Source organism: Mercenaria mercenaria, chromosome 13 (assembly GCF_021730395.1).
Source record: "Mercenaria mercenaria strain notata chromosome 13, MADL_Memer_1, whole genome shotgun sequence".
Taxonomy (NCBI): Eukaryota; Metazoa; Mollusca; class Bivalvia; order Venerida; family Veneridae; genus Mercenaria; species Mercenaria mercenaria.
In genome coordinates this window covers 41,876,791-41,904,052 of record NC_069373.1, presented here as the reverse complement: position 1 = coordinate 41,904,052, position 27,262 = coordinate 41,876,791, and the positions used below count along the sequence as shown (strand labels likewise).

General features: G+C 36.9%; 1 protein-coding gene across 1 annotated transcript in view; it reads right to left on the bottom strand.

Annotated features, from left to right (window-relative positions):
- LOC123528904 (histone-lysine N-methyltransferase SUV39H2-like) overlaps positions 1–26,506 on the bottom strand; it is a 49,407-nt gene extending 22,901 nt beyond the window's left edge. Inside the window, exon 1 of the mRNA XM_045308975.2 lies at positions 26,259–26,506. Within this exon, the coding sequence (XP_045164910.2) occupies positions 26,259–26,433 (175 nt within the window). The 5' untranslated portion in view covers positions 26,434–26,506. The remainder of the gene's footprint in view (positions 1–26,258) is intronic.
- Between the last annotated feature and the right edge of the window lie 756 nt (positions 26,507–27,262).

The window sequence follows — 27,262 nt, the reverse complement described above, 5'->3', positions numbered from 1 at the left end:
GTGCCTTCATGCAAAAAAGTTAACGTTGGCCCCTGTGACCTTGACCTTTGACCTGGTGACCCCAAAGTCAGTAGGAGTGGTGTACTCAATAAGTACTACCAGCATGTGAAGTTTGAAGGTCCTGGGTGCAGTGGTTCGCGAGTAAAGTGCCTTCATGCAAAAAGTTAATGTCAGCCCCCGTGACCTTGACCTTTGACCTGGTGACCCCAAAGTCAGTAGGAGTGGTGTACTCTATAAGTACTATCAGTATGTGAAGTTTGAAGGTCCTGGGTGCAGTGGTTCGTGAGTGAAGTGCCTTCATGCAAAAAGTTAAAGTTGGCCCCTGTGACCTTGACCTTTGACCTGGTGACCCCAAAGTCAGTAGGGATGTACTCAATAAGTACTATCAGCATGTGAAGTTTGAAGGTCCTGGGTGCAGTGGTTCGCGAGTAAAGTGCCTTCATGCAAAAAGTTAATGTCGGCCCCTGTGACCTTGACCTTTGATCTGGTGACCCCAATGTCAGTAGGGGTGGTGTACTCAATAAGTACTATCAGCCTGTAAAGTTTGAAGGTCCTGGGTGCAGTGGTTCGCGAGTAACATGCCTTCATGCAAAAAGTTAACGTTGGCCCCTGTGACCTTGACCTTTGACCTGGTGATCCCAAAGTCAGTTGGGATGTACTCAGTAAGTACTATCAGCATGTCAAGTTTGAAGGTCCTGGGTGCAGTGGTTCGCGAGTAAAGTGCCTTCATGCAAAAAGTTAATGTCGGCCCCCAGTGATTTTTTTCAGTTTTGGGGGAAGGGGGTCGGTGCCCTTTGGAGGGGGAAAAATTCGACGTAAAACTAAGAAAAGGGGAATTTTCATTTGTGTTGAAATAAACTACAGTTTCAAGTTTATTGATAAATTCAGGGCCCATAAGAGCATCTGACATGACATATAACACAATGTAGCATATCAATACCAGATAACCAAATAAATTTTTCAAATGTGGAGGATAAGACATCCATTAGACTACCAAAATTTACAACAGACATTAGGTCCCTTCTTAAACAAATCGATGAGTGGCTGTTTTTTATTTCTGTCAAAGTCTGACATTTGCAGTCACTGTTACATTTGACCTGTCACAATAAAAACAAACTGTAAAAAACAATGTATGCATTGGACTAGTCCCTTCCCAAAGCATAAAATCAAACCCTGACTGACTAGAAGATGGAAAACTCAACACTACCCGGCCAAACAAATAGAATGCAAATCATTTACAGACTAACATTCAACAGCGTTGTTGTGCAGAATAATAAAGTGCTTCGATGATTCTGATTTATCAAGGGAAGTTACTCCAATCGGTGTCGATGTAAACAAAACGCGAGATACCGCGGTGAACTGTTTTCTATATGAAAATAAATAAAATAAACTAGTGAATTATGATTTAATTGATTGGATTTTTTTTTATTTTCAGAGGGGAATTTTAGGCATCGGAAAGGGGAAAAAAATATACTATTTTGAGGGGGGAATGGGGCCGAATTTCGCCGAATATTTTGGTGAAAAAAAACGCTGGCCCCTGTGACCTTGACCTTTGATCTGGTGACCCCAATGTCAGTAAGGGTGGTGTACTCAATAAGTACTATCAGCCTGTAAAGTTTGAAGGTCCTGGGTGCAGTGGTTCGCGAGTAACATGCCTTCATGCAAAAAGTTAACGTTGGCCCCTGTGACCTTGACCTTTGACCTGGTGACCCCAAAGTCAGTAGGAGTGGTGTACTCAATAAGTACTATCAGCATGTGAAGTTTGAAGGTCCTTGGTGCAGTGGTTCGCTAGTAAAGTGCCTTCATGCAAAAAGTTAACGTTGTGACGAACGAACGAACGAACGGAGGGACAGTTGAAAACTAATATGCCTCTCTTCGGAGGTATAAAAAACAAAGGTTGCCGAAAAACTTTAACCTTAAAAATAACCTAAGTATAACACCCTGGTGACCTTGAACTTATGCATAATGGGCCCAGCCCCTGCACATACTTTGTTGGACAATGTTTATGTGAAGTTACAGTAAGATATAAGCAATAGTAACAAAAATATGACAGAAAAACAAAGGTTGCCTAAAAACTTTAACCTTAAAAATAACCTAAGTATAACACCTTGGTGACCTTGACCTTGGGCATAATGGGCCCAGCCCCTGCTAATACTTTGTTTGCATGCTGAACAATGTTAATGTGAAGTTACAGTAAGATATAAGCAATAGTAACAAAGAAAAACAAAGTTGCCGAAAAACTTTAACCAAGAAAGCTCACGCTGACGCCGGGGTGAGTAGAATAGCACCCCTATTCTCCGAATAGTGGAGCTAAAAACTAGAGTTATGCAGGCCTCCTAGCAGGCCTGAACAAAAATAAAGGTTTTTATAAAGGCTCCAATCTATGGAAATAAAGGCCTTTTAGTGTACAAGAGATCACAGAGTGATCTTGGCGCCCACCAATGTGCCATTTTTGTGTGTTCCAAATTTCAAGACTTATTGACTAGCTCAAGGTCAAATTTCATTTCCGTACACAACACTGTGCATGTGGTCTGTAGCTGTAGCTTGAGAAATGTGAACGTAGGTCACTAGATCAATTTCAAGGACAAAGTTCTTTGTACACAAAACTATGCATGTGCATCAAGTTTGAAGATTGTAGTTTGAGAAAGTTGAAATTAGGTCACTAGGTCAATCTTAAGGTCAAAGTTTATTTTGGTACACAAAACTATGCAAGTGGTCCAAATTTTAAGGCTGTAGCTTGAGAAATGTGAAAGTAGGTCACTAGGTCAAAATCAAGGTCAAATTTCACTTCAGAACACAAATCTATGCATGTGGTCCAAATTTGAAGCCTGTACCTTTAAAAATGTGAAAGTAGGTAACTAGGTCAATGCCAAGGTCAAAGTTTGTTTCGGTACACAAATCCTATTCATGTGTTCTAAATTAGAAGCCTGTAGCTACAGATATGTGAAAGTAGGTCACTAGGTCGATCTTAAGGTCAAAGTTCATTTCGGTACACAAAACTATGCAAGTGGTCCAAATTTGAAGGCTATAGCTTGAGAAATGGAAAGTAGGTCACTAGGTCAAAATCAAGGTCAAATTTTATTTCAGAATACAAAACTATGCAATGTGGTCCAAATTTAAAGCCTGTACCTTCAAAAATGTGAAAGTAGGTCACTAGGTCAGTGTAAAGGTCAAAGTTTGTTTCGGTACATAAAACCATGCAGGTGGCTGTAGCTTGAGAAATGTGAAAGTAGGTCACTGGGTCAAAATCAAGGTCAAATTTTATTTCGGAACACAGAACTATGCATGTGGTCCAAATTTGAAGCCTGTACCTTCAAAAATGTGAAAGTAGGTCACTAGGTCAATGTAAAGGTCAAAGTTTGTTTCGGTACATAAAACCATGCATGTGGTCCAAATTTGAAGGCTGTAGCTTGAGAAATGTGAAAATAGGTCACTGGGTCAAAATCAAGGTCAAATTTTATTTCGGAACACGAAATTATGCATGTGGTCCAAATTTGAACCCTGTAGCTTCAAAAATGTGAAAGTAGGTCACTAGGTCAATGTCAAGGTCAAAGTTTATTTCAGTGCACAAAACTATGCATGTGGTCCAAATTTGAAGGTTGTAGCTACAGAAATGTGAAAGTAGGTCACTAGGTCAAAATCAAGGTCAACTCATGTCAAGGTTCATCTTGCCACTCAAAACCATACATGTGGTCCAAATCTGAATGTTGTAGGTTATTGACAAGAAGTTTTTAAAAGCTTTTCCCTATATAAGTCTATATGAACTATGTGACCCCCAGGGCGGGCTATATTTGACCCTAGGAGGATAATTTTGACAAACTTGGTAGAGAACCACTAGACGATGCTACATTACAAATATCAAAGCCCTAGGCTTTGTGGTTTGGACAAGAAGATTTTCAAAGTTTTTCCTTATATAAGTCTATGTAAACCATGTGACCCCTGGGGCGGGGCTATCTTTGACCCTAGGGGGATAATTTGAACAATCTTAGTAGAAGACCACTAGATGATGTCACATACAAAATATCAAAGCCCTAGGCCCTGTGGTTTTGGACAAGAGGTTTTTCAAAGTTATTCCCTATATAAGTCTATATAAACCATGTGACCCCCCGGGGCGGGGCCATATTAGACCCCAGGGAAATAATTTGAATAATCTTGGTAGAGGACCACTAGATGATGCTTCAAACCAAATATCAAAGCCCTAGGCTCTGTGGTTTTGGGCAAGAAGATTTTCAAAGTTTTTCCCTATATAAATCTATGTAAATTATAGAAATAAACAAAGGGCCATAACTTACTAAAAAATTGTTGAACCAGTCTGATTTTCATGGGGACACAACTAGGGTACCAATACATCATTCTGACAAAATTTGGTCAAAATCCCCCTGGTAGTTTCTGAGGAGATGCGATAACGAGAAATTGTTAACGGAAGGACGGACGGAATGACAGACGGACGGAGGGAAGGACGCCGGACCACGGACGCAGAGTGACTGGAATAGCCCACCATCTGATGATGGTGGGCTAAAAATATAAAAAAAATAAAGAGTAAATAAAGGCTATTTTTGTCGGAATTCTCGTTGAAAACACATAATATATATAGGTATTTACTAAAAACATCTACATGTATGTGGTCTGGTGAACACAACAGCATTCTGAAAAACTCAAGATGAAAGATACACAAGCAGTATTCTAATAACAACACTTAAAAGGGGGGAAGAAATACAGTAGTATAACCATTACTTGTTTTAAACTGGCACGGCAAGCAGTCTGAACAAAAATATAGGTTTTGAGTGAAAATTACAGGCTATTTGGCCGTTTTAAAGGTTTTTTCAGAAGATTTAAAGGTTTTAAAGGTTTGCTCTGAAATTAAAGGTTTTTAAAGGTTTTAAAGATTTCACTAGGAGGCCTGAGTTATTGTTCTTGACCCTCCTACTGACACACTTGCCAATGATAAAAAGAGTAGTTTCAAAGCTATAGTACTTGAAAAAGTGGACAGATATAAGAGCTCCACAAAGCAAGGCAATAAACACTGTAGTAAAATTCAAATAAGTCTTTTGTGTGTGTGTGAGGGTGTGGGGGCATGGTTTGTAATGTGATGGTGGGTCGGGGTTGGGTGGTTTGTGCAGCAGCGGTGACAGAATACCAGGGCACAAGTCCTCCTCAAGTTTTGGGATCCCTCTTAATTTGATATATATATATATATAAAAAAATTGCAACAAATGTCAAAACAAATCGAGAATTCTTATTTTAAGTTTATATCACATAGACGCTTTACATGCATGCAATCTGTAAGCATCTGTTAGAGATGGTCCTGAATAAAACAACAGCACCGCCTTGCGGGTGCTGACGCTCATCTGATTTTTTTTGTATAATAGAAATATTGTCCTACCCATGATTTTCTAAGTCTAAAAAGAGCCATCATTCTTGCAAAAAGCAAGATAGAGTTATGTTTCTTGATGTTCAGTGTCCACTTATGATGGTGAAAAACTGTTGCAAGTTTTAAAGCAATAGCTTTGATAGTTTATGAGAAAAGTTGACTTAAACATAATATTCAACCAAGAAAATGATTTTTCTAAGTCCAAAAGGGGCAATAATTATTGCAAAAAGCAGGATGGAGTTATGTTGCTTCCTTTACAGGGTCAGCTTATGATGGTGAACAACAGTTGCAAGTTTTAAAGCAATAGCTTTGATGGTTTAAGAGAAAAAGTTGACCTAAACATAAAACTTAACCAAGAAATCTGATATTTTCTAAGCCCAAAAGGGGCCATCATTCTTGCAAAAAGCAGGATGGAGTTATGTTTCTTGCTGTACAGGGTCCACTTATGATGGTGAAAAACTGTTGCAAGTTTTAAAGCAATAGCTTTGATAGTTCAGGATAAAAGTTGACCTAAACATAAAATTTAACCAAGAAAACTGATTTTCTAAGTCCAAAAGGGGCAATAATTTTTGCAAAAAGCAAGATGGAGTTATGTTTCTTGATGTACAGGGTCTGCTTATGATGGTGAACAAGTATTCCAAGTTTCAAAGCAATAGCTTTGATAGTTTAGGAGAAAAGTTGACCTAAACATAAAACTTAACCAAGAAATCTGATATTTTCTAAGTACAAAAGGGGCCATAAATCTTGCAAAATTCAAGATGGAGTTATGTTTCTTGCTATACAGGGTCAGCTTATGATGGTGAACAAGTATTCCAAGTTTCAAAGCAATAGCTTTGATAGTTTAGGAGAAAAGCTGACCTAAACATAAAACTTAACCAAGCAACGCCGATGCAGACGCCGACGCCGACAACCGCTCAAGTGATGACAATAACTCATCATTTTTTTTCAAAAAATCAGATAAGCTAAAAATCAGTAGTTAACAGATGCTTACAGATTGCATGCATGTAAAGCGTCTATATAGGTACATACAAATTTTAACTGTTTATTGTCAAAATATCTTACAATTTTTTTCAAACAGATAATTATATTTGTTTTTATTTATCACTGACCAAGAAAAACAGGTATCCAGGCGGAACTCTCTTTTAGAAGTTGGTGTTCCTCCTCAAAATTTGGGATCCTCGGGCCCCCAGGACAGGTTAGTGTCTAACCCTGAATTTAATCACATTAGATTCCTGGGTAGAACCACCGACCTTCTGTATGCCAGCTGGATGCTTCCTTACATGAAGAATTCAACACCAAGTGAGGCTTGAACCCACGTTGGTGAGGGGCAAGGGATCTGGTCAGCGACCTTAACCATTCGGTCACAGAGGCCCCTTACCATGTTTGCAACATGAAATGTTGCAAACATACTTCACCATAACCTTGCTCTTCACCCCTTTTAAGTATTCAAATCACTAACAAATTTCCCTTTCCCCAGAGTTCTCGGAAACGCTTAATTCTGCATTTTCAAGGACAGATAACTCTTTTTCAATACTGGTGACCTATGACTTTTATTGCATATCTTTGTTTCTTAGATGACTGTCCTTCAATATCCAAAGTTTGAAGAAATTCTGTTATTGGGGAAAATTTCGCCCATCTCATATACAGAGACTCTAGCGTATGCCTTTAAGAGCGTCGGCTGGAATTTTTGAAAACTGCTTTTTTCCCCCATAATTTTGGACTGAAACAATACTCACTTCATGAGAAATGATGAAACTAGAGCTGTCACAGGAGTGACGCATTATACCCCCACAATACGGCCTTGTCACATTAGTAAGCCAATGTCGAAGTCGAACTGTTCCGGGTCACTGTGACCTTGACCTTTGACCTACTTACCTCAAAGTCAATAGGGGTCATCTGCTGGTCATAAACAACCTTCCAATCACTATTCATGATCCTAGGTCCAAGCGTTCTCAAGTTATCATACGGAAACGGTTCACTGACCATGACCTTGACCTACAGACCTCAAAATCAATAGGGGTCATCTGCTGGTCATGAGCAACCTCCCTATTAAGTTTCTTGTTCCTAGGCCCAAGTGTTCTCAAGTTATTTTCCGGAAACTGTTTAACTGTTCCCGGTCATTATGACCTTGACCTTTGACCTACTGACCTCAAAATCAATAGGGGTCATCTGCTGGTCATGACCAACCTCCCTATCAACTTTCATGATTGATCAGGTCGGATATCCAGGCACATCAGCGCATCGTGTTGTGTAGCAACAAGCGGAGGTGAAAGTAAACGCCAAGTGTTGCATGTTTCACTAGAGATCGTCGTTTTTCTTTGCTTAAAGTAACACTTTGTGCAATATTAATATGTCAATGATGTGTAATGTTGCTGGATGTTTCAGTAATCACTTCCGAGAAAGAAACCTTTAGTTCTTGGGGTTCCATACGTGATATTCAACAATGACCGTCGGTATAAATAGATCTGTGTATGCGGCACGGTCACTGCAAAGTATATTCACATTTGTGACAGACTCGAAGAAAACTATCATTCGATAAATCGGGGCTCCTTTAAATTTAAATAACAGCGCGCTCGACTATTCAAAGAAGAATTGATGGAAGTATGGGGTCAAAATATTACCAAAGATTTACAGACAAAAGAAGAAAAATCAATAAGACAAACAATATAAAATGTACCTGTTTTTGCGGATTTGGAAAAGTCTTGCACTATATGGCAATGTGAGCAAGTGTTCAAAGTTTCAAAGCCATATTTAAAAAAGTTTAGACAAAATATGGAATGGTATGCCAAGCTTAACTAATTGCTATGTCAAAAAATGGCCATAACTGAACTAAAGTCCTTGTCCTAGTTATGTAGTCTTGCCTACATATGTAGACCATGATGGTAAACAAGTGGTCAAAGGTTCAAAGCCATATGACAAACAGGTAAGGCAAAATATGGACTGGTATGAAAAATTAACTGATTTCCAAGTCCAAAAAGGGCCATAATTCAGCCAAAATAGTTGACAGAGTTATGTACTCTCGCCCACAGATGGAGATCATGACGATAAACAAGTGTTCAAAGTTTCAAAGACATATGTCAAATAGTTCTGACAAAACACTGACTTGTACCAAAACTGAGCCAATTTCCATGTCCAAAAAGGGCCATTATTCAGCCAAAATAGTTGACAGAGTTAGGTACTCTTGCCAACAGATGGAAATCATGATGATAAGCAAGTGTTCAAAGTTTCAAAGCCACAGGTCAAATAGTTTTGACAAAACGTTGACTTGAACAAAAACTGAACCAATTTCTTAGTCAAAAAAAGGACCATAATTCCACCAAAATGGTGAGTAGGATAGCTCTACTTATTCTTCGAATAGTCAAGCTAAAAATAGTACTAATGCCAGGTTAGTTTATGTTGTGGTGTCAAAGTTGATTCAATCACACCAAATTTAATTAAATCAACACCTTTAATCTAAGATGTAATGATAAGTGTCATAAATAGCTTAATTAGTCAGTACATTATGTGTGAAAATTGGAGAAGGGATTTTTTTCCCTCGGAGCATATCAGGCAATGAGGAACATTAGCTTGTTACTTCCCTTGAATTGTTGTATGATGAAGCGCAAGGATAACCAAATATTACATTGGTCCCTTTCATTTGGATTCCTCTGACTTTTTCGTTATAACCTTTATCCAAGATGTTGCGGTTAGTCAAAATAAATATGCTTTTTATGAGTAGGTTTCTAAATAAAATGATTAATCCAACCTAAATTTAACAGAGGGCCACTAAAAGAAAACCTGTCCTTAATCATTTTCAAATCCAATGAAATTTAGTATAGATATTTCTTTTGAAAATTACAAAGAAGTCAATGATAAAAACCGAGGAAGGACCAATCTACATCTTGGACATAATCAGGGGAAGTAACTGACTAATGTTCCCCATTGTTATATCAGAACTAACATCTCAATAGCATAACTGTATTTATAATATCTAGTGATTTTTTTGTATGTAACAATTTTTTAAAATGTATTACGACATCCGCCGTGTTACAGTACATGAGGAGATATATCATAACAAAGATGTATAAAATTATTTTTTATAGCTCTTTGATAATAACTGCATGTTAGCCACATTTCATGAAGGGCCAGATAAGGACATATTAATAAAATAATGGCTTACTATTACATCTAACGAAAATACTGCTGTTTTGTAATTTATCAATTATTTTAAGTAGTGAACAATAATTTGAATGCAATGTTTAGGTTCCTGATCTATAATCGTTAAAGTCATTTTCATTATGTTTCTCAATATTCTACCTTTTGGAAAGTGTTAGGCTGTCACAATAGACTGCTTTCGCATACCATAAAATGCATTCATTCCAGTTGCCTAAATCATAAGTCACTTGAATCACTATGGAAACCATGTGTTATATTAATAAAAATCAGTTTTGACCAGTTCCTAATGACCATCACTAATTAACCTTTAGCCTGCTGGCGGCAAGTGCAAGTGATTCTGCCTTTGCCACCAGTGCAGACCAAGATGAGCACATCTGCACAGTCTGCACTGTTCGCTATTCAGTCAGTAAATTTTCTCTGAACGCCCCTCCAAATAATAAATAGTACTGCTCAAATTGAATGATCAGTGATTTTTTTTGCGCCGATTTGACTCCGAAATTCGGCGTCTTCCCAATTGACAAAAATGGTCAAATTTCCCAAAAAATGCTTAAAAATTCCCAAAAACAAGATGATTTTTCCCAATTAGATTGATTTCTTGTGAAAGCTGAACTAAAACGATGCAAATAATCATAAAAATTCCAACTCTAATTATGGTTTATTCGCAGAATTTTGTTGCCAACTCGAAACGCGTTGTTTACATAAAACGGGTCACGGCATAGTACGGCATTTAGTATGACTTTCATCACGGTCGCTAAACGTTTTTTTATGCGTCAAAATGAGTCGGGAAAAAAAATTGTTAAAAACCGACCTAAATTATCGAAAAATGTCGCATAATTCCAAATATTATAATAAGAAAATAAAACTTAAACACGCCATCAGTACTCCGATCATTCGAACATATTTTGGTGAAGTTGAAGAGAAATTAAATTCAAATCAAACGTCAGAAAAGCAAAGTGATCTGTCCAAGAAATCTGAGTCCCCACAAAATGACTCAGAAATCACCAGAAGCTCAAGGTGACCCTAAGCTATCTGAGCCATCAGATCCTGTGACATCAGAAAATAACCTGTCTGTCCTGTCTGTTTAACCTCTGTGCATATTTGAAAGAATAAATTTACCTTAAAATAAAACTTTTCAAAATGATTTCTTTATTAAGGTTTGTTAATTTTTCCCAATTTTGAAGTTTATCGTGCTAAAAATTCCCAATTGATAAGGCATGGGCTGTTGCCAAAAAAAGTAAAAAAATCACTGATGATAGACCAGTCCATTTTAGAAATTTAGCAGGGTAAGGGTTGAGATTAATTAAAATGTCTTGTTTTATCCCTTTGATGTACCCCTTCAGGGCCTTATGGTAATTTCCTGTTTTATCCCTTTGATGTATGCCTTCAGGGTCTTATGATATTTGGAAGTGTGACTGATGGATGCACATTAGTGTTATTTGCATGTCAGTTGACATTTTAGGGATTAATGTCACTTTAATAACCCTAATTACATATGCACAAACTTGTAATCCATTCGAAACCTTAAAACATTTCATCAAAAAGACATAGTACTAGAGATCAATCAATGACACAAATAATAATTCTTCCCTGCATTAACTTGTACACCTGTAGGACACCAGATAATAGACAGAATGAAGTAACTGTATGGTTAAAAACTTAGTGATAAGTCATTTCATTGTAATATCAAATTTCATGGAAAATCCTAACTTAAAAGGTTTTTTTTGGTTTTTATATATGATGTGTGATATGGTACAAATAACATTATATCTAAATTTCAGCTTAAATAGTGGATCTGAATTTATTTTATTAGACTTAAAACTTTTTCCGATGTCATACAATAATCATGTATTTGACAACTTTTTTGCATTGAGTCAAATTCTTCCCGCAGTAATCCAGGTATAACTGGGGATTAAGTATTGATCAATGACTTGATATGTAGGACTATCTGCAAGAGGGTATACATGGAAATTAAAAAAAAAAGTTTGACCCGACCCTACCTAGCAAAAGGTTCCGACCCTGCTGTTTTTTTCGACGCCAGACATCGCGAAATTCATCGGTCCAGCGGATAAGACCGGAAGATTTTGACGCGGACCGCCGTTTTATGAGTCGAAGCCGGTCCAACCGTCCGGCATACTCGGCCGAGTGGGCTCCATTACCTCAGATCCCCTTTCTAAATTCCAGTTTGTTTAGTTCTGCCCATTGTTTTCTCGTTTGGGGCAAACCCATCACTTTATCTGGGGACCAAACGCCGCTTTTCATGGAATTACACGCCTCAACCCGTGTATCATTGAAGGTTCCATGTTCACCGCCGTTTGAATACATCTGCGGATGTCTCTAAATTGCTTTTTGTACTTTTAGCATGTGTAAATGTTGAGTTCTGCTCAACCCGGGGCTAGAGGACATGGACGGTAGCATGCATTTCCACTACCGTCCATGAACAGGCTCAATCAAACCGAGCCTGCAACCAGCATGCCCATTCACGCACTGCAGTACGTGAATCACGCACAAAATATCAAATGCACGCATAAAAAAATCACTTGTTGGGGGTACATGCACGCAGAGATTCAGAACTCCTGTTCAGCTGGCAAATCGGTGTTTATTTCATCATGCACTTGCCAATTGTTTGGTAAAGTCTTAAACGCAGATCCGGTCCAGGGACGTGATAATTTCGTATCCACCACCGAATTCTCGGCGTAATTGTCATCCGCACAGAGGGGTTTCGTAAGTGTTTTAGTCAGACGTCACATGGGTCGTGTGCAAAAAAAGTATGGATACAAAATGCAAAAAGGCATTTTAGCTTTTATAAACTCAACAAAAGGTTAACAGTATTTTATTTTTGGATATTTAACTGCAATTTTGATACACATTGCATATCTGTAATAGAATAGTTTGGGCATTTATTATTGATTGGCGATTTTTATCAGTCTTCAGTTGATTGTATGTTATTTCGGACAAATCATGTTCCGTCCACGAAATCGGGAATACATGAACCGTGCTGAAAACTTATTTATATTTAGTATAATATTGGGAGGGGTCCTATGATTCAAAATTTCCTATCTTAACTTTGGAAAAACATTTTAAATTTTCTAAAATTATCTCATCTGTTATATACACCCACGAGAGTTCTGCATGAAAAAAAAACATGTATATACAAATTTCAGTAGTTAAATAGAAAAAATTCAGATCTACCATGTAGTGTACCCCCAGATTTTGAAGTGTACCCCTTTTTTGCAAAAGCAGGGGGTACATGTACCCTTAACTTTAAAAAATGAGTGGGCATGCTGCTGCAACATTTTCGTTTTTGTCGTGTTGAGCGACCTGTGAAGTTTCCACTTTTTATATTTTAAGTCGTTGCTTACCAAATTCAGAAATTACGTCCAGAAAAATTACCTGGATCGAGTGGAATTTACCCGCGAATCGTAAAGATATCAATACGTCATGCCTGTAATTTTCCATTCCACGAGCATGTGCGACCTATCGTAATATTTACATCGCCGTCACTTTTCTTTTAAATATTGACATGTACACGAAAAATTCTTTAATATTATCACCTCAAATTTTCATCACCTCTTGAGAAGTAATACAGTTTGGATTCTATAACGATTTTAATAAGATATCGACAGAAATGTACGCAAAATTCTATAAAAACGATCGAATTTTCACATAATTATTTGTAAAATTTCAAACAGCGCGATCTTAATCATTTTATTTCTAAAAGTAAATAATGATACATACTATGGCCATACAATTCAGACTTTTGACCAGAAAGTACAAACAAGAGGGCCATGAAGGCCCTGTATCGCTCACCTGACACTGACCTAAAGATCATCAAGATTAACATTCTGACCAAGTTTCCTTAAGATATGGTCATAAATGTGGCCTCTAAAGTCTCAACTAGCTATTCCTTTGATTTGACCCCGTGACCTAGTTTTTGACCCGACATGACCAAGATTCAAACTTGACCTAAAGATCATCAAGTTTAACATTCTGACTAAATTTCATGAAGATACAGTCATAAATGTGGCCTCTAGGGTGTTAACAAGCTTTTCCTTTGATTTGACCAAGTGACCTAGTTTTTGACCCCACCTGACCCAGATTTAACCTTGACCTAAAGATCATCAAGATTAACATTCTGACCAAGTTTCATTAAGATATGGTCATAAATGTGGCCTCTAAAGTGTTAACTAGCTTTTCCTTTGATTTGACCCCGTGACCTAGTTTTTGACCCCGTATGACCCAGATTCCAACTTGTCCTAAAGATCATCAAGTTTTACATTCTGACTAAGTTTCATGAAGATACAGTCTTAAATATGGCCTCTAGAGTGTTAACAAGCTTTTCCTTTGATTTGACCTGGTGATCTAGTTTTTGATCCCACCTAACCCAGATTTGAACTTGACCTATAGATCATCAAGATTAACCTTTTGACCAAGTTTCATTAAGATATGGTCATAAATGTGGCCTCTACAGTGTAAACTAGCTTTTCCTCTGATTTGACTGGATGACCTAGTTTTTGACCCGACATGACCAAGATTCAAACTGGACCTTAAGTCAAGATCATCAATACTAACATTCTGACTAAGTTTCATGAAGATACAGTCATAAATGTGGCCTCTACAATGTTAACAAGCTTTTCCTTTGATTTGACCTGGTGACGACCCCAGACGACCCAATATCAAAATCTTCCAAGATTTTATTGAGGGTAACATTCTGACCAAGTTTCATTAAGATTGGGCCAAAATTGTGACCTCTAGAGTGTTAACAAGCTTTTCCTTTGATCTGACCTAGTGACCTAGTTTTTGACCCCAGATGACCCAATATCGAACTCGTCCAAGATTTTATTGAGGGTAACATTCTGACCAAGTTTCATTAAGATTGGGCCAAAATTGTGACCTCTAGAGTGTTAACAGTCAAATTGTTGACAACGGACACAGGGCGATCATAAAAGCTCACCTTTGAGCACTTTGTGCTCAGGTGAGCTAAAAACTGAATTAAAAAATCTTAAATAATAAAAAAAACTGCAGCAATTTAAATACATGGAGTAAAACGATCTTTGGCTAGCAGATTTCCGTAAGTGCGGCAGAATAGGTTTAAAATAATGTACACTGACACTGATATCAACATACAAATATAAAAGATATATTACACAAAGTCAGTTTTAGCAAATGGCAACCATATATATGAGCATTTCAAAATAATTCAGCTATTATAACAAATTTCTTGAATTTCATTATTTGTGATTTATTGTTGTTTTTTTTATCAGGTTCTTCAAGATACTTGAAAAATTCTCTGAAAGATAATATAAACAGCCGCTACAATTATAATAGGCCAAGAAGTTTTTATAAATAGTTAAAAAAATAATGTTATCGGGCATTTGATGAGATCTAGATCTGTATTCGTCGTGTTGGGCTCATATTTGCGAGACAAATCTAATATTTTCTTTAAAATCTTTTATGTATTTTTCCTATGTTTTTATATGTATATGTGCAAACTGAGAAAATGTTGGAAAAACTTGGAAAAACATCAGAAGCACTGAAGAATTGACAATACACAACATGTCACTTCTTCCAGACCGTTTAAATGCTTAATGATCTCAACTGGCAATCCCTTGAACAACGCCACATTAAAAATTCCCTTATTATACTTTTTTAAAATAAGGTACAGTCTTATTGCAGTTGACCATAACCACCTCACATCTACAAGGAACCTGAACTACTTGATCCCACAATCTCACACGCAATACCATTCAAACTCCTTTTTTCCAAGAACAATTCGTTCCTGGAATGGTCTCCCCCTACATATACAGTCCAGCCCCAGTTTGATTCTATTCACTGAGAGGCTGGCAATGGTAACTTTCTAATCTATATCTATGCTTTTATCTTAGTAATTGTAGTTCTTTTTAACTCTGCACCAAATGAGCTTGCTCATCTTTTAACAGTCTGTCCCAGACAAAGCGCCTCCCAGTAAGCTTTAGCTGTAGCCCCGCAGTGCATAGGTAAAATGAAATATTGACAGACACAGGCTGAATATAAATGTTACTTTACACAACCTCTAAATATCACACAACCTCGTCTCTGTAGATCATAACCATCTGACAGCCTCTAGAAATTTAAACTTTAACATCCCATCTTCAAAAACACAATATCATATGAACTCCTTTTTCCCCCGCATGATCAAATACTGGAATGCCTTGCCTTATAACATCAAGGGCAGTGTGAACCTTCAGTGCTTCAAATCTGACCTAAACTAGTATATGTACTAATGTCATCATCCTGTTTTTATTTTTAACAAAGCTGTATATATTACTGCTCCTACTCTCTCTCTTAAGTGACTTCAACACATGCATACAGTGATTTTTTTTGCGCCAATTTGACTCCGAAATTTGGCGTCTTCCCAACTGACAAAAATGGTCAAAATTCCCAAAAAATGCTTAAAAATTCCCCAAAACGAGATGATTTTTCCCAATTAGATTGATTTCTTGTGAAAGTTGAACTAAAATGATGCAAATAATCATAAAAATTCCTACTCTAATTATGGTTTATTCGCAGAATTCTGTTACCAATTCGAAGCGCGTTGTTTACATAAAACGGGTCACGGCATAGTACGGCATTTAGTAACTTTCATCACGGTCGCTAAACGCTTTTTCATGCGTCAAAATTAGGGCTGTAACGATACATTCAAATATTTGATTTAGTCGAATACAGTTTTGTCCGAATTGTATTCGTTATTCGCCATGTCCTGAACTGAATATTTACGAATATAAATAAAATCTGCATAATCCAAACTAGAATTGCTTGAATTTACCTAAAACACAAGAAAGCTACCGAAAATGCTCCTGTTTTATAGTGCATTATTCGTTTTCTTCGTATTACCCCACCCACAACAGTAGACAAATATTTTCATGACAATTGATAAGTCTCATAGGGCCAATATTTGTTGTTGGTTTACCATTAATAAAATGCCCTTAATATTAGGGGATCCTCCTGCCAAATACACATTGTCAGTTTTTGGTCTTCTCTAGTCAGGGCTCTCGTTTGCTTTTTGGGACTGGGGCCAGGGTCCATGCAAGGGGGGAATTTCGCATGATTTTTAAAAAAAAATCTTTTGAGGGGGAATTTCAAATGCGAAAAGAAATGCAAACAAATATAAACATTCTTTTCAATTTTGCTGGCCCAAATCTGAATTCTGTTAATTATAAACTCTTCTGTATGAATTCTGCCAATTATAAACAACATTATTCAGTCATCACACTTAGTATTTTTTTCTTTGAGCCACTGAATTTTCGGAAAGGCCAACAAGTCAGCTGCAAAGTGCTTAGCACTGATGTTATTGGACTTGAGGGGGGAATTTTTTTGAAAATAGGGGGAAAAAACCATACTATTTTGAGGGGGGAATGGGGCCTATATTCGGCCCCAAATTTTGCCAAACAAGAGCCCTGCTAGTCTTTTTTTTGCCAAACAGTCGATAGTTTAAGTCATTTGAATCCAAATGTCTATAATTATAAGCTTACATGCTGACTTAGTGGTTTTTTTTTTTTTACTTTTGAACAGTATTTATTCACAATCACAGTGTTTTGAGTACAAAGAAAGTACTATAATCTTGTCAGCAGACTGTAATCTATTGTTGGCAAAGGCCACATAATGTTCAGTGACCTTTTAGTATTAATAGAATTCGTATTCATGAGTAAATATTCGTATTTGTCACCCTGTATTCATGATACGTATCATATTCGCATCTGAGTGTATTCGTTACAGCCCTAGTCAAAATGACTTGGAAAAATAATTGTTAGAAAATTAACTAAATTATCGAAAAGTGTCGCATAATTTCAAATATTATAATAAGAAAATAAATCTTAAACACGCCATCAGTACTCCGGACATTCGAACATCTTTTGGTAAGGTTAAAGAGAAATCAAATTCAAATCAAACGTCAGAAAAACCAAAGTTAGCTGTCCAAGAAATCTGAGTCCCCACAAAATGACAGACTTCTGGAAAGTCATCAGTCCAACGGCCATGACCGGAAAATTTTGATGCGGTCCGTGGTTTCTTAATCCGGATGCGGTCCGACTGACCGGCATTTATCGTACCCCATGAACCGCAACATCTCAGACAACATATCAAAATGGCGTCACTAACATAATTATGCCAGGGCAGAACCGGGAAAGAAACAAATTAACGCCTAACAGTCGTAGTGAAAGGAAACAAATGTACGAAAATAAGAGGGTTGACCGAACATTTACAGGGTTTTTTTTTCGGCCGTTTTTATAGCCGTTATTCGGCTATATTCCCAATGCAAAAAGTATGTTTTTTTCCCAAAATGAGTGCAAAAATTCCCAGTCTACATCCTGAAAAAAATTTCATCAAAACTGCACAAACATTGACCAAGTTATTGACAATTTTGTAATGGAAGTATGTTAAAGAGGTTGTACAATGTGAATCAAGTGTATGAGAATGTGCTTAAACACATCCTTACTATATCCTATGGGACTAAATATCTCCCAATTTGGAACATTTACGTGTCAAAATTCCCAATTTTGGGGGTATAGGCTATGTTCCCAAACTAGCTAGAAAAAACCCTGATTTAACGAGAAATGCATGCATATATGACTAAAAATCACCCTTGGCTTGTATATGATGGAGAAAAGCAACGTATGTACACCGACATTTTCTTATGTCCGGCATATTTTTTTTCTGTCCGGCAGATTTTTAGGCATTGCTGGACCAAATGTCCTGCCATTTTTTCCAACTGTCCTGAAGTCTGAAATGAACCTCAGAAATCAACAGAAGCTCATGGTGACCCTAAGCTATCTGAGCCATCAGATCCTGTGACATAAGAAAAAAACCTGTCTGTCCTGTCTGTTCAACCTTAGTGCATATTTGAATGAAATAAATTTACCTTAAAATAAAACTTTTCAAAATGATTTCTTTATTAAGTTTTGCTAATTTTTCCCAATTTTGAAGTTTATCGCGCTAAAAATTCCCAATTTAAAAGGCATGGGCTGTTACCAAAAATAGTAAAAAAATCACTGGCATATCATGTAACATAGAACAGGTTTTTAGCAACTGCCCCGACTAGTGATGAGAATCGGACAGCTGAAGCAGAATCGATTAATCGGTCCGATTCTAATCTCTCTCCGATTCGATTAATTGAAAGAATCGGAGCCGAAAGATCAAAACAGACTTATGTAATGTGGCAATATGGTAGTAACAGCAAACCTTTCTCAAGACTTTCAGATTATTTTACAGGGTTCATACAACCAGACTGTCAAAAAATTCAAGGGGTTTTCAAGGAGTTTTCAAGGACTTTTATTACGTTTTCAAGGATAAGCAAAACAATGAACAAGCACTTATTACACACGAAATGACTGGCTTACAATTGGTGAACACTTCGTACATCCAAAATTACTATCACGTGATATAAGTTTTTCTATAAAGTTCCAATTTGCAATTGATCAACACTTTATCACACACAAAATAACTGGCAAACAATTGATCAACACTTCTTACATCAACAGCGACTTATCATGTCATATAAGATCAAGTTTTAGGTGCCTCTGGCTGCTGGGGGCGAAGGTAGAATAGTAAACACATCAAGAGTGGCCGTGGGTGACTCTCGATCAGGTACATTTTTCTTGTGCTTCTCAGACTTGACGTGCGATTTCAGCGCCGATTTCACCCATTGAACTAATGTCAATAACTTTGTTACAATATTTGCACATGGCTTTCCGTTTGTTTTCGAGCTCGAGCAGCCATGGATAGGATAAAAGCCACTTTTTGTTGAAAATACACATTTTCTTCGATATCGGTAACGGAAATGGTGTCCGTAATTTTTTACACGTCGTAATTTTCCTAGTCCCGGTCTGTTTAAAACCCGTATGGTACGGTACACATAGGTTACGTAGACATAAAACGTGGCGATGCGTACATATAACAAAGCGTCTTTTACGATCTTTTTTTTATTAAGCTGACCAAAATTTCTGAAGAAGGAAATTCAAGGACTTTTATCATAAAATCAAGCATTTTTCAAGCAGTTTTCAAGGCAAGAAACGAATTCAAGGAGTTTTAAGGAGGTTTTTGCAAATTCAAGCACTTTTCATCTAGCAGCTTGAAATTCAAGGAGTTTTCAAGTCTGTGCGAACCCTGTTTTATGACTACTTTTATTACTTTTTATGAAGAATTCTATGACACAGCTACTGTACTGTACAGCCTTAAGCAACTGCTGGGAATTATGGCCCTGCTGTTCGAATCTTTAACCGGCTGTTAACTTATCTGCTGGTTAGATCTTGACTCAAAATATTTGTCTTGATGGGATTTTTTTTTATTTTACTATAAAGGCAGTCAAAGATTTGTTTTTCAAATTCTTCTAAAATGTCGACATATAGCCTTTAAAGTTAACCAATCGATAGCTTAACCGGTTGTTCAAAGCTTTGAACAAATAAGTCCAAACTGCGATCTGGGAGGAACTATTGGACGAAATGCAAAAGTAACTATAATTCATCTTTTCTCTATGACTCAAGATTCAAGCCATGCTAGATGCACTGCCAAATTTGACATAGAATATATGCTGGGGACATTGCTGGCAAATCTGGAATTAGTTTATCATCTTTTTTTAAGGAAATCCAGTATTTTGTATTGAATGAATAATAAAAACTTGTCAAATAAAATCTGAAAACTAGAAAATGCTTTTGTAAAAAAGCGCATGTCTCCCCCAATGCAAAGTCCTATAGGCAAGAAGTCAATAGGGGTCAGGAGCGAAAGTCAAAGAGACACTGATGGTTGGCTGCAATAGGGATCATCTACTTGGCATGTCCAATCATCCCGCTAAATTTCAACACTCTTGGCCTAGTGGTTCTCAAGTCACTGTTCAGGCTTCTGTGACCTTGACCTTTGATCAAGTGACCTCAAAATAAATAGGGGTCATCTACTCTGCATGTTCAATCATCCTATTAAGTTTCAACATTGTAGGTCAAGTGGTTCTCAAGTTATTTCCAAAAAATGATTTTACATAAACAGGCCGCTGTGACCTTGACCTTTAATAGACTGACCCCAAAATCAATAGGGGTCATCTACTCTGCATGTTCAATCATCCTATGAAGTTTCAACATTCTGGGTCAAGTGGTTCTCAAGTTATTGATCAGTACTGGTTATCAATGTTCAGGCCCCTGTGACCTTGACCTTTAACGGAGTGATACCAAAAACAATAGGGGTCATTTACTCTGCATGAACAATCATCCTATGAAGTTTCAACATTCTGGGTCGAGAGGTTCTCAAGTTATTGATTGGAAATGGTTTTCCATGTTCAGGCCCCTGTGGCCTTGACCTTTAACAGAGTGACCCTAAAATCGTTAGGGGTCATCTACTCTTCATGACCAATCATCCTATGAAGTTTCAACATTCTGGGTCAAGTGGTTCTCAAGTTACTGACCGGAAATGGTTTTCAATGTTCAGGCCCCTGTGACCTTGACCTTTCACAGAGTGACCCCAAAATCGTTAGGGGTCATCTACTCTGCATGACCAATCATCCTACGAAGATTCAACATTCTGGGTCAAGTGGTTCTCAAGTTACTGACTGGAAATGGTTTTCAATGTTCAGGCCCCTGTGACCTTGACCTTTAATGGAGTGACCCTAAAATCGTTAGGGGTCATCTACTTTGCATGTACAATCATCCTATGAAGTTTCAACATTCTGGGTCAAGTGGTTCTCTAGTTTTTGATCGGAAATGGTTTTCCATGTTCAGGCCCCTGTGACCTTGACCTTTGATGGAGTGACCCCAAAATCAATAGGGTTCATCTACTCTTCATGACCAATCATCCTATGAAGTTTCAACATTCTGGGTCAAGTGGTTCTCAAGTTACTGACTGGAAATGGTTTTCAATGTTCAGGCCCCTGTGACCTTGACCTTTAATGGAGTGACCCCAAAATCGATAGGGGTCATCTACTTTGCATGTACAATCATCCTATGAAGTTTCCACATTCTGGGTCAAGTGGTTCTCTAGTTATTGATCGGAAATGGTTTTCCATGTTCAGGCCCCTGTGACCTTGACCTTTGATGGAGTGACCCCAAAAACAATAGGGGTCGTCTACTCCAGCAGCCCTACAACCCTATGAAGTTTGAAGGTTCTCCAGTTATTGCTCGGAAATGAAGTGTGACGTACGGACGGACGGAAGGACGGACAGGGCAAAAACAATATGTCTCCTGGGGGAGACATAATTATTTCCAGTTAGAAAAAAAAGTGGGTGGGGTACCTTCGTTAATGTACGCTTTAAAGCATATTTTGCAAACAGCTCTAGTAATATCTAAGATTTCCTTAAAAGGAGCCAAAACCCGGCATTCAGGCTTCATGCAGAACCCAAATTATTTCAAAGCATCTGTTTTTTTACTGCCAGGGCAACAAATTTTTTATTATTGTTACGATCATGACAGCTGGCCTGACAGCGTTCTCTATTTTAAAGAGCAGATATTTTGAAATACTAACCCAAAGACTATAAAAGAGCAAACGTATCAAAAGTATTTAAGCTAAACAGCGAGAAGTATCTGAAAAAGTCTAGAAAGCAGGATTTTTATTTTTTAACAAAATCAGCGACTAGAATCGATTCTTTTTAGTCAGAATCGATGTCGCCGACTTTGAAACTTTGGCGATGATTAATCGAACATTGGCGACAATCGGAACATCACTAGCCCCGACCTCCCAGTTATGATCAGAAATTGATAATTGGGAGTATTCCCGTAGATGTACTTCTCTGTTCTCATAAGTTCTATTTTTTTATAATTTTGAAAATTGCAGTTTTTAAAATCAGTGTGGTTTGTACTAAACTTTTTTTATCCTGTAGGCACCTTAAGTATGTGGGTAACGATATCAATGAAATCTCCATTAACGGTGTTCTTATCTGTCACAATGTAATATATGACCTTAAACTTCCCAGTGTGCGACATTAATGGTAGCCCGATCGCCAATGGCTACGAAAATTCGGCTCGGGCGACAGAAAATCGGCAGACCGTAGCCCGTCGGGCCATGAAAAATTCTGAGGAATAAATTTACCAAAAAGATCAATGCAAACGTGGGAGCAAAACAGTTGCTTTGAAGCTTCAAACTTCGCGCAAATCCAATCTCAAAGCGAATTGAAGTCGCCCAAATTTTTTTTTTGATGCGCACCCGCTAATCTTTTGACAATTTGCACAATGTCACACTCGCCAATAGCATAATTTAAGCTCCGCCTACTTCAGGTACTTGTGAGATTTTCGCGAGAAGTGTGAAAGCAAATCAAATTATCGGTTTCACCAGAGGCAATTGTAATAGGCCAATCAGCGCCGCGGTTACGTCTTTGACACTTAGCATTTAATTGTCAACACGTGCAGGTCGTTTTCTAAAGAATTGTCAATTACATATGCGATTAATTGGAATTATAGACACAATTATTTGGTATCCATGGTAAAAGAACGACATGTAAAGTATTAACTTCGTAAAACTAACTTTGATGGATGAATTGATTTGAATACCGGTATGTATTTCTAGGTTTGACACAGTTTACTTTCAGTTTTATTCGAATGAAAAACTGTTCACACAAGTGGTGACTCGGTATAAATGTGTATGGTAAAATGATGTAACTAAGAAAATGAGTGGTCATTGAATCAATTCACAGCGTCGAGGTAGAAATATAAAAATTAATGGAGTCTTCCAACTTCTCCCTAAAGTCTCCCCACTTCTCCTTAAATCAGTTTGAGGGATAATTGACTTCTCCCAAAAACATAATGGGCCTAGCGAGACCCCTGGTCAGTCTACTGCCAAGCTATTTCTTGTCTACCATGTCTACAAAGCTGATTAGATCTCTTTTCATGACTCTGTGTCTTTGACTTTCTGCACAATTTTGTGAACACTGTTTCAGATTTTGAAATCAATTCTGAAAAACTCGTACAAATTTCTGAAATATATCAATATTCACCAACCTACAGCAGTATACTGAAAGAAATTAAATATTACTAGAATGAAAGTCTTGTTCATTCTTGAGCGAAAAATAAGTGGGGCTACGAAAAATTCTGTCGGGCTACAAAAAATTGGAAGTCCGTAGCCCCATTGGCTACGGTGTTAAAAAGTTAATGTCGCACACTGACTTCCATGATTTATATATCCCAAATAAGTAACATAATGGCTTAATAACACACCATAATGTTTAACATACATTTACAAGTAACAAAACATAAAAATAATTCATTTCACTCCTCCGGACTCTGCATAGTCCGCCATTACTTTGTATGTGTAATACGGCAATGAATCTAAGGTGACGTCGTTGTCATCTCGAAGCGTAAAAGAGGGCTCTAAACATAAGTCAGGAAACTTGAGATCAATTAAGCATTAATTTATATGTGTAATGTTTCAAATGAAAGATTTTGATCTGTACTGTAACGCAGAGTTCTGCCGAGGATTTCAGCATGATGGGCCCATGGCCCATCTACCCTGAAAACATGGGGCCATTCTGAAACTTTTGGGGCCATTCAAAAAGAACCAATTTTACATTAAAAAGACTTTACATTTCTTATGCATTTAAGAAGTGTATTTTTTTTTTTAAATGTAAAGTTATACACAAAGTTCATGCCATTTATTCTCTTTTCCTTATAACTTAACCATGTATACTCAACCAGTAACTTCTTCTGAAAGCTCTGTTTATAAGATGTTTTACTCTTACTTTTTCGCTCTACTCAAATTACTTGACTTGGTGGGGGTCGGATCACTCTGTGATTCTGGGGTTGTTGTTTAATGTTCAGCGACATATGTAGTTGAATCGTCGCTTTTGTTCAATGTATCATTTCTATTTGTATCTTTCCCCAGTGTAACTAAAGTCTGGTTTATTTTTTTAGAGGCAGGAGGACTGAAAAATTTGTGCAAAATCGCTTTTCCTTTCGTGTGGCCGCCATTTTGATACAATCATGGTGCAATTATCACGACACATTATTTTTTCAAATCCGTCACAGTGATCTCCCCTGGAGGTATGTCTATCTACCGTGCAAGACCAGCAAACTAGCGATTGTTATCGGGTTCGAGTTTCAGATTTTCTGGCGCGCCAAAGGCCCACCAACGCGAAATTTGCTGCGCCATTCATATTTTTTTCGTGCCAATGGCGCAAAAACGCAGCCTCGGCAGAACTCTGGTAACGTAATGAGTAGTAATTTTAATCGACAATTTCCTATAGTATGTCTGTAAATCATGTATAAATTATGACTAAATTCATCCGATTTTTTCTCCAAATATAATGGTTTCTATTGATGTCTATCGTGATGGTGTATTAGAACGATGTGTTCAGAATAAAACAAAAGCCTACAGGCGATTTCGGCATTTTCCGTAAAATACCATTTCCAGACGAACATGACCGAATGTTCATTTGTACACATGATGGGTAATATCCGCAATTTGAATTGCCCCCTTGACTACTCTTTGCTCTATAAGCCGACACGGAAAAAATCACAACGAAATTTGGGAACATATTTCACAATATCATGTATTGAAAGGATATATTACCTTATCTTTATACACAGAATAGTTTGTTACTATTATTTCTATTAAATGTGGTATGCCTTTACGCACGACATTCCCTTATAGTTATTTGAACACACGTTTTACATTACATTTTCTACATTCCCCACCCACTATTTATAGTTCATGGGTGCAAAGTATGTGCCTTTTATATTTAAATAACATGGCCAAATTAGGATTATGATGTTTTATGGTATAGTTTCAATGTATGAAATGTTGTCGACTGTGTGAAATAATGTAAAATTTGAAAAATGGCTTTGCCAGGAATAGAACCCACACATTTTCCCCTGTCAATGTGGACATTGTACAAACTTCAGTACTTGTGTCTCATGGTCAGTGAGGATATGTATTTGTCACAGGATCAGAAAAAATATGCAGCATGACTGGGACTCAAATTGGGTCCTTTGGCTTACAAGGTGAATGGTGTGAACTGCCAGGCTGCTCACTCATTTCCTTGCCTGTTTCAAACTTCCTATACCCTAACACTATAGCACATGATACCTGAAATTAATTCCACGATCCTATGTTCTATGCACGAGTCTTTATCATGATATGAACTTGTGCACGTACTATTTTTCCTCTGGCTCCGCCCCCTAATCAAAAATTTTTTAACTACACTATTTTACCCAAACCCCCAAAAAAATTCTGTAAAACAGCCTTAAAACAATATTTGTTGTCTATTTATGTTAGATTTCATTTAAAACTAATCATATCAACTTTGTAATATAATAAAACACCAGTCCTTTCCAGTATTTTTGCACTTATCACATAACACAGACTTTGATAGAATTATTTTTTTAAACTGCAAGTATTTTTGTGTTTAATTTTTGTTTTCTTACACATTTAAGTTTATAGACATCATCACTTCATTTTAATACAATTTTTATTTTTAATACATATATATTATTGTGATTATATTTAGATTTTATTATTTTTTTTTTACAATTTAAAAAAATCCTTTTGTTATTGCTAATGTGGGTACATCAAAAAGTCAGTGGGAATGCTGCATTCGAGACAAGTAACCTTATCAAATTAATGAATTATACAACTCCCCACCCACAAGCAGCCATACAGCATGTCCTAGAATTTATGCTAATTAGGAATTACTTTTGACTGCAAAGAATTAAAAGATTCAAGACTATACGAAGGGATATTTTAAACAAAATTTCATAAGTATCACAGCTCCAGTATCACTATCTCCACTTACATTTGCTTACAACTTTTTGTGCCACCGACGGCCCAACTTTTTTCAGTGTCAAATAAAGTAAAAATTTGTTGGTCTCTGATGAGAAACCAACTTTCTGATTCATGCATTTCTGCTGTAGATCTAATATACTTGATAAACAGCAAACTTCGGATTCATATATGGGTATAACACTCATGTTTATTCTTATAAATCCTTTTCTTTTATTTAGTTCCTAACATCGTATTTTGGCGGGCATAGAAACATCCGGTAGATTCTAAATCCCGTACCAGAACGTTACTAATCGGTGCCGGCCTCGCTATGACTAGATACCGGAAAGGGCCCTTTCCGCAAAAAGGGCTTAACATGATCGGAAAGGGCCTGCCATATGTTTATTATTGGAATTTATTTAATTTAATTATTTCTTATATTTCATTATGACATAATAAAAGAAAATAAATTATGAAAAATCAGTTTTCAAAAGATTTATATTATGTTTAATATATAATTACAAAAACGTTTACTGCGTTCATTGTCAAAGCAGAATTAACATAATGTATGCGGCGTAACAAACACGTGCCTCTGATTAGTCCTGATAGAGTTTGATTGGGTTATCAATATCAATTAATCAGTTGTTTGTAAGCACACACAAGTGACATGCGACAAATAATGTCTAACAATTTCTTTATACTGGACAGATAATTGCCTTGAATGAAGCATCATTTACTCAATGGCAGATTATTTTAACAACGAAAAGCCGTAAAAACATCCTTAACCTTCTTTAAATATTTTGATTGACACGTATAGCAATCAGTGTTTACTCAACTTGTTGATTGACAGGTGACACTTGAATAACCTGTCCGTTCGTTATAAACAATTATAAGGTACTTTAAACAGAACGATAAGCAATAAATTTTCAAAAGTATATTTCAAGAATATTGGTTATAATTAAACTTTCAATTGATCTGTATCAATTTCATTCATGCATCATGTTTAATTTATCAAATTAAGAATAAAATAAATTATTA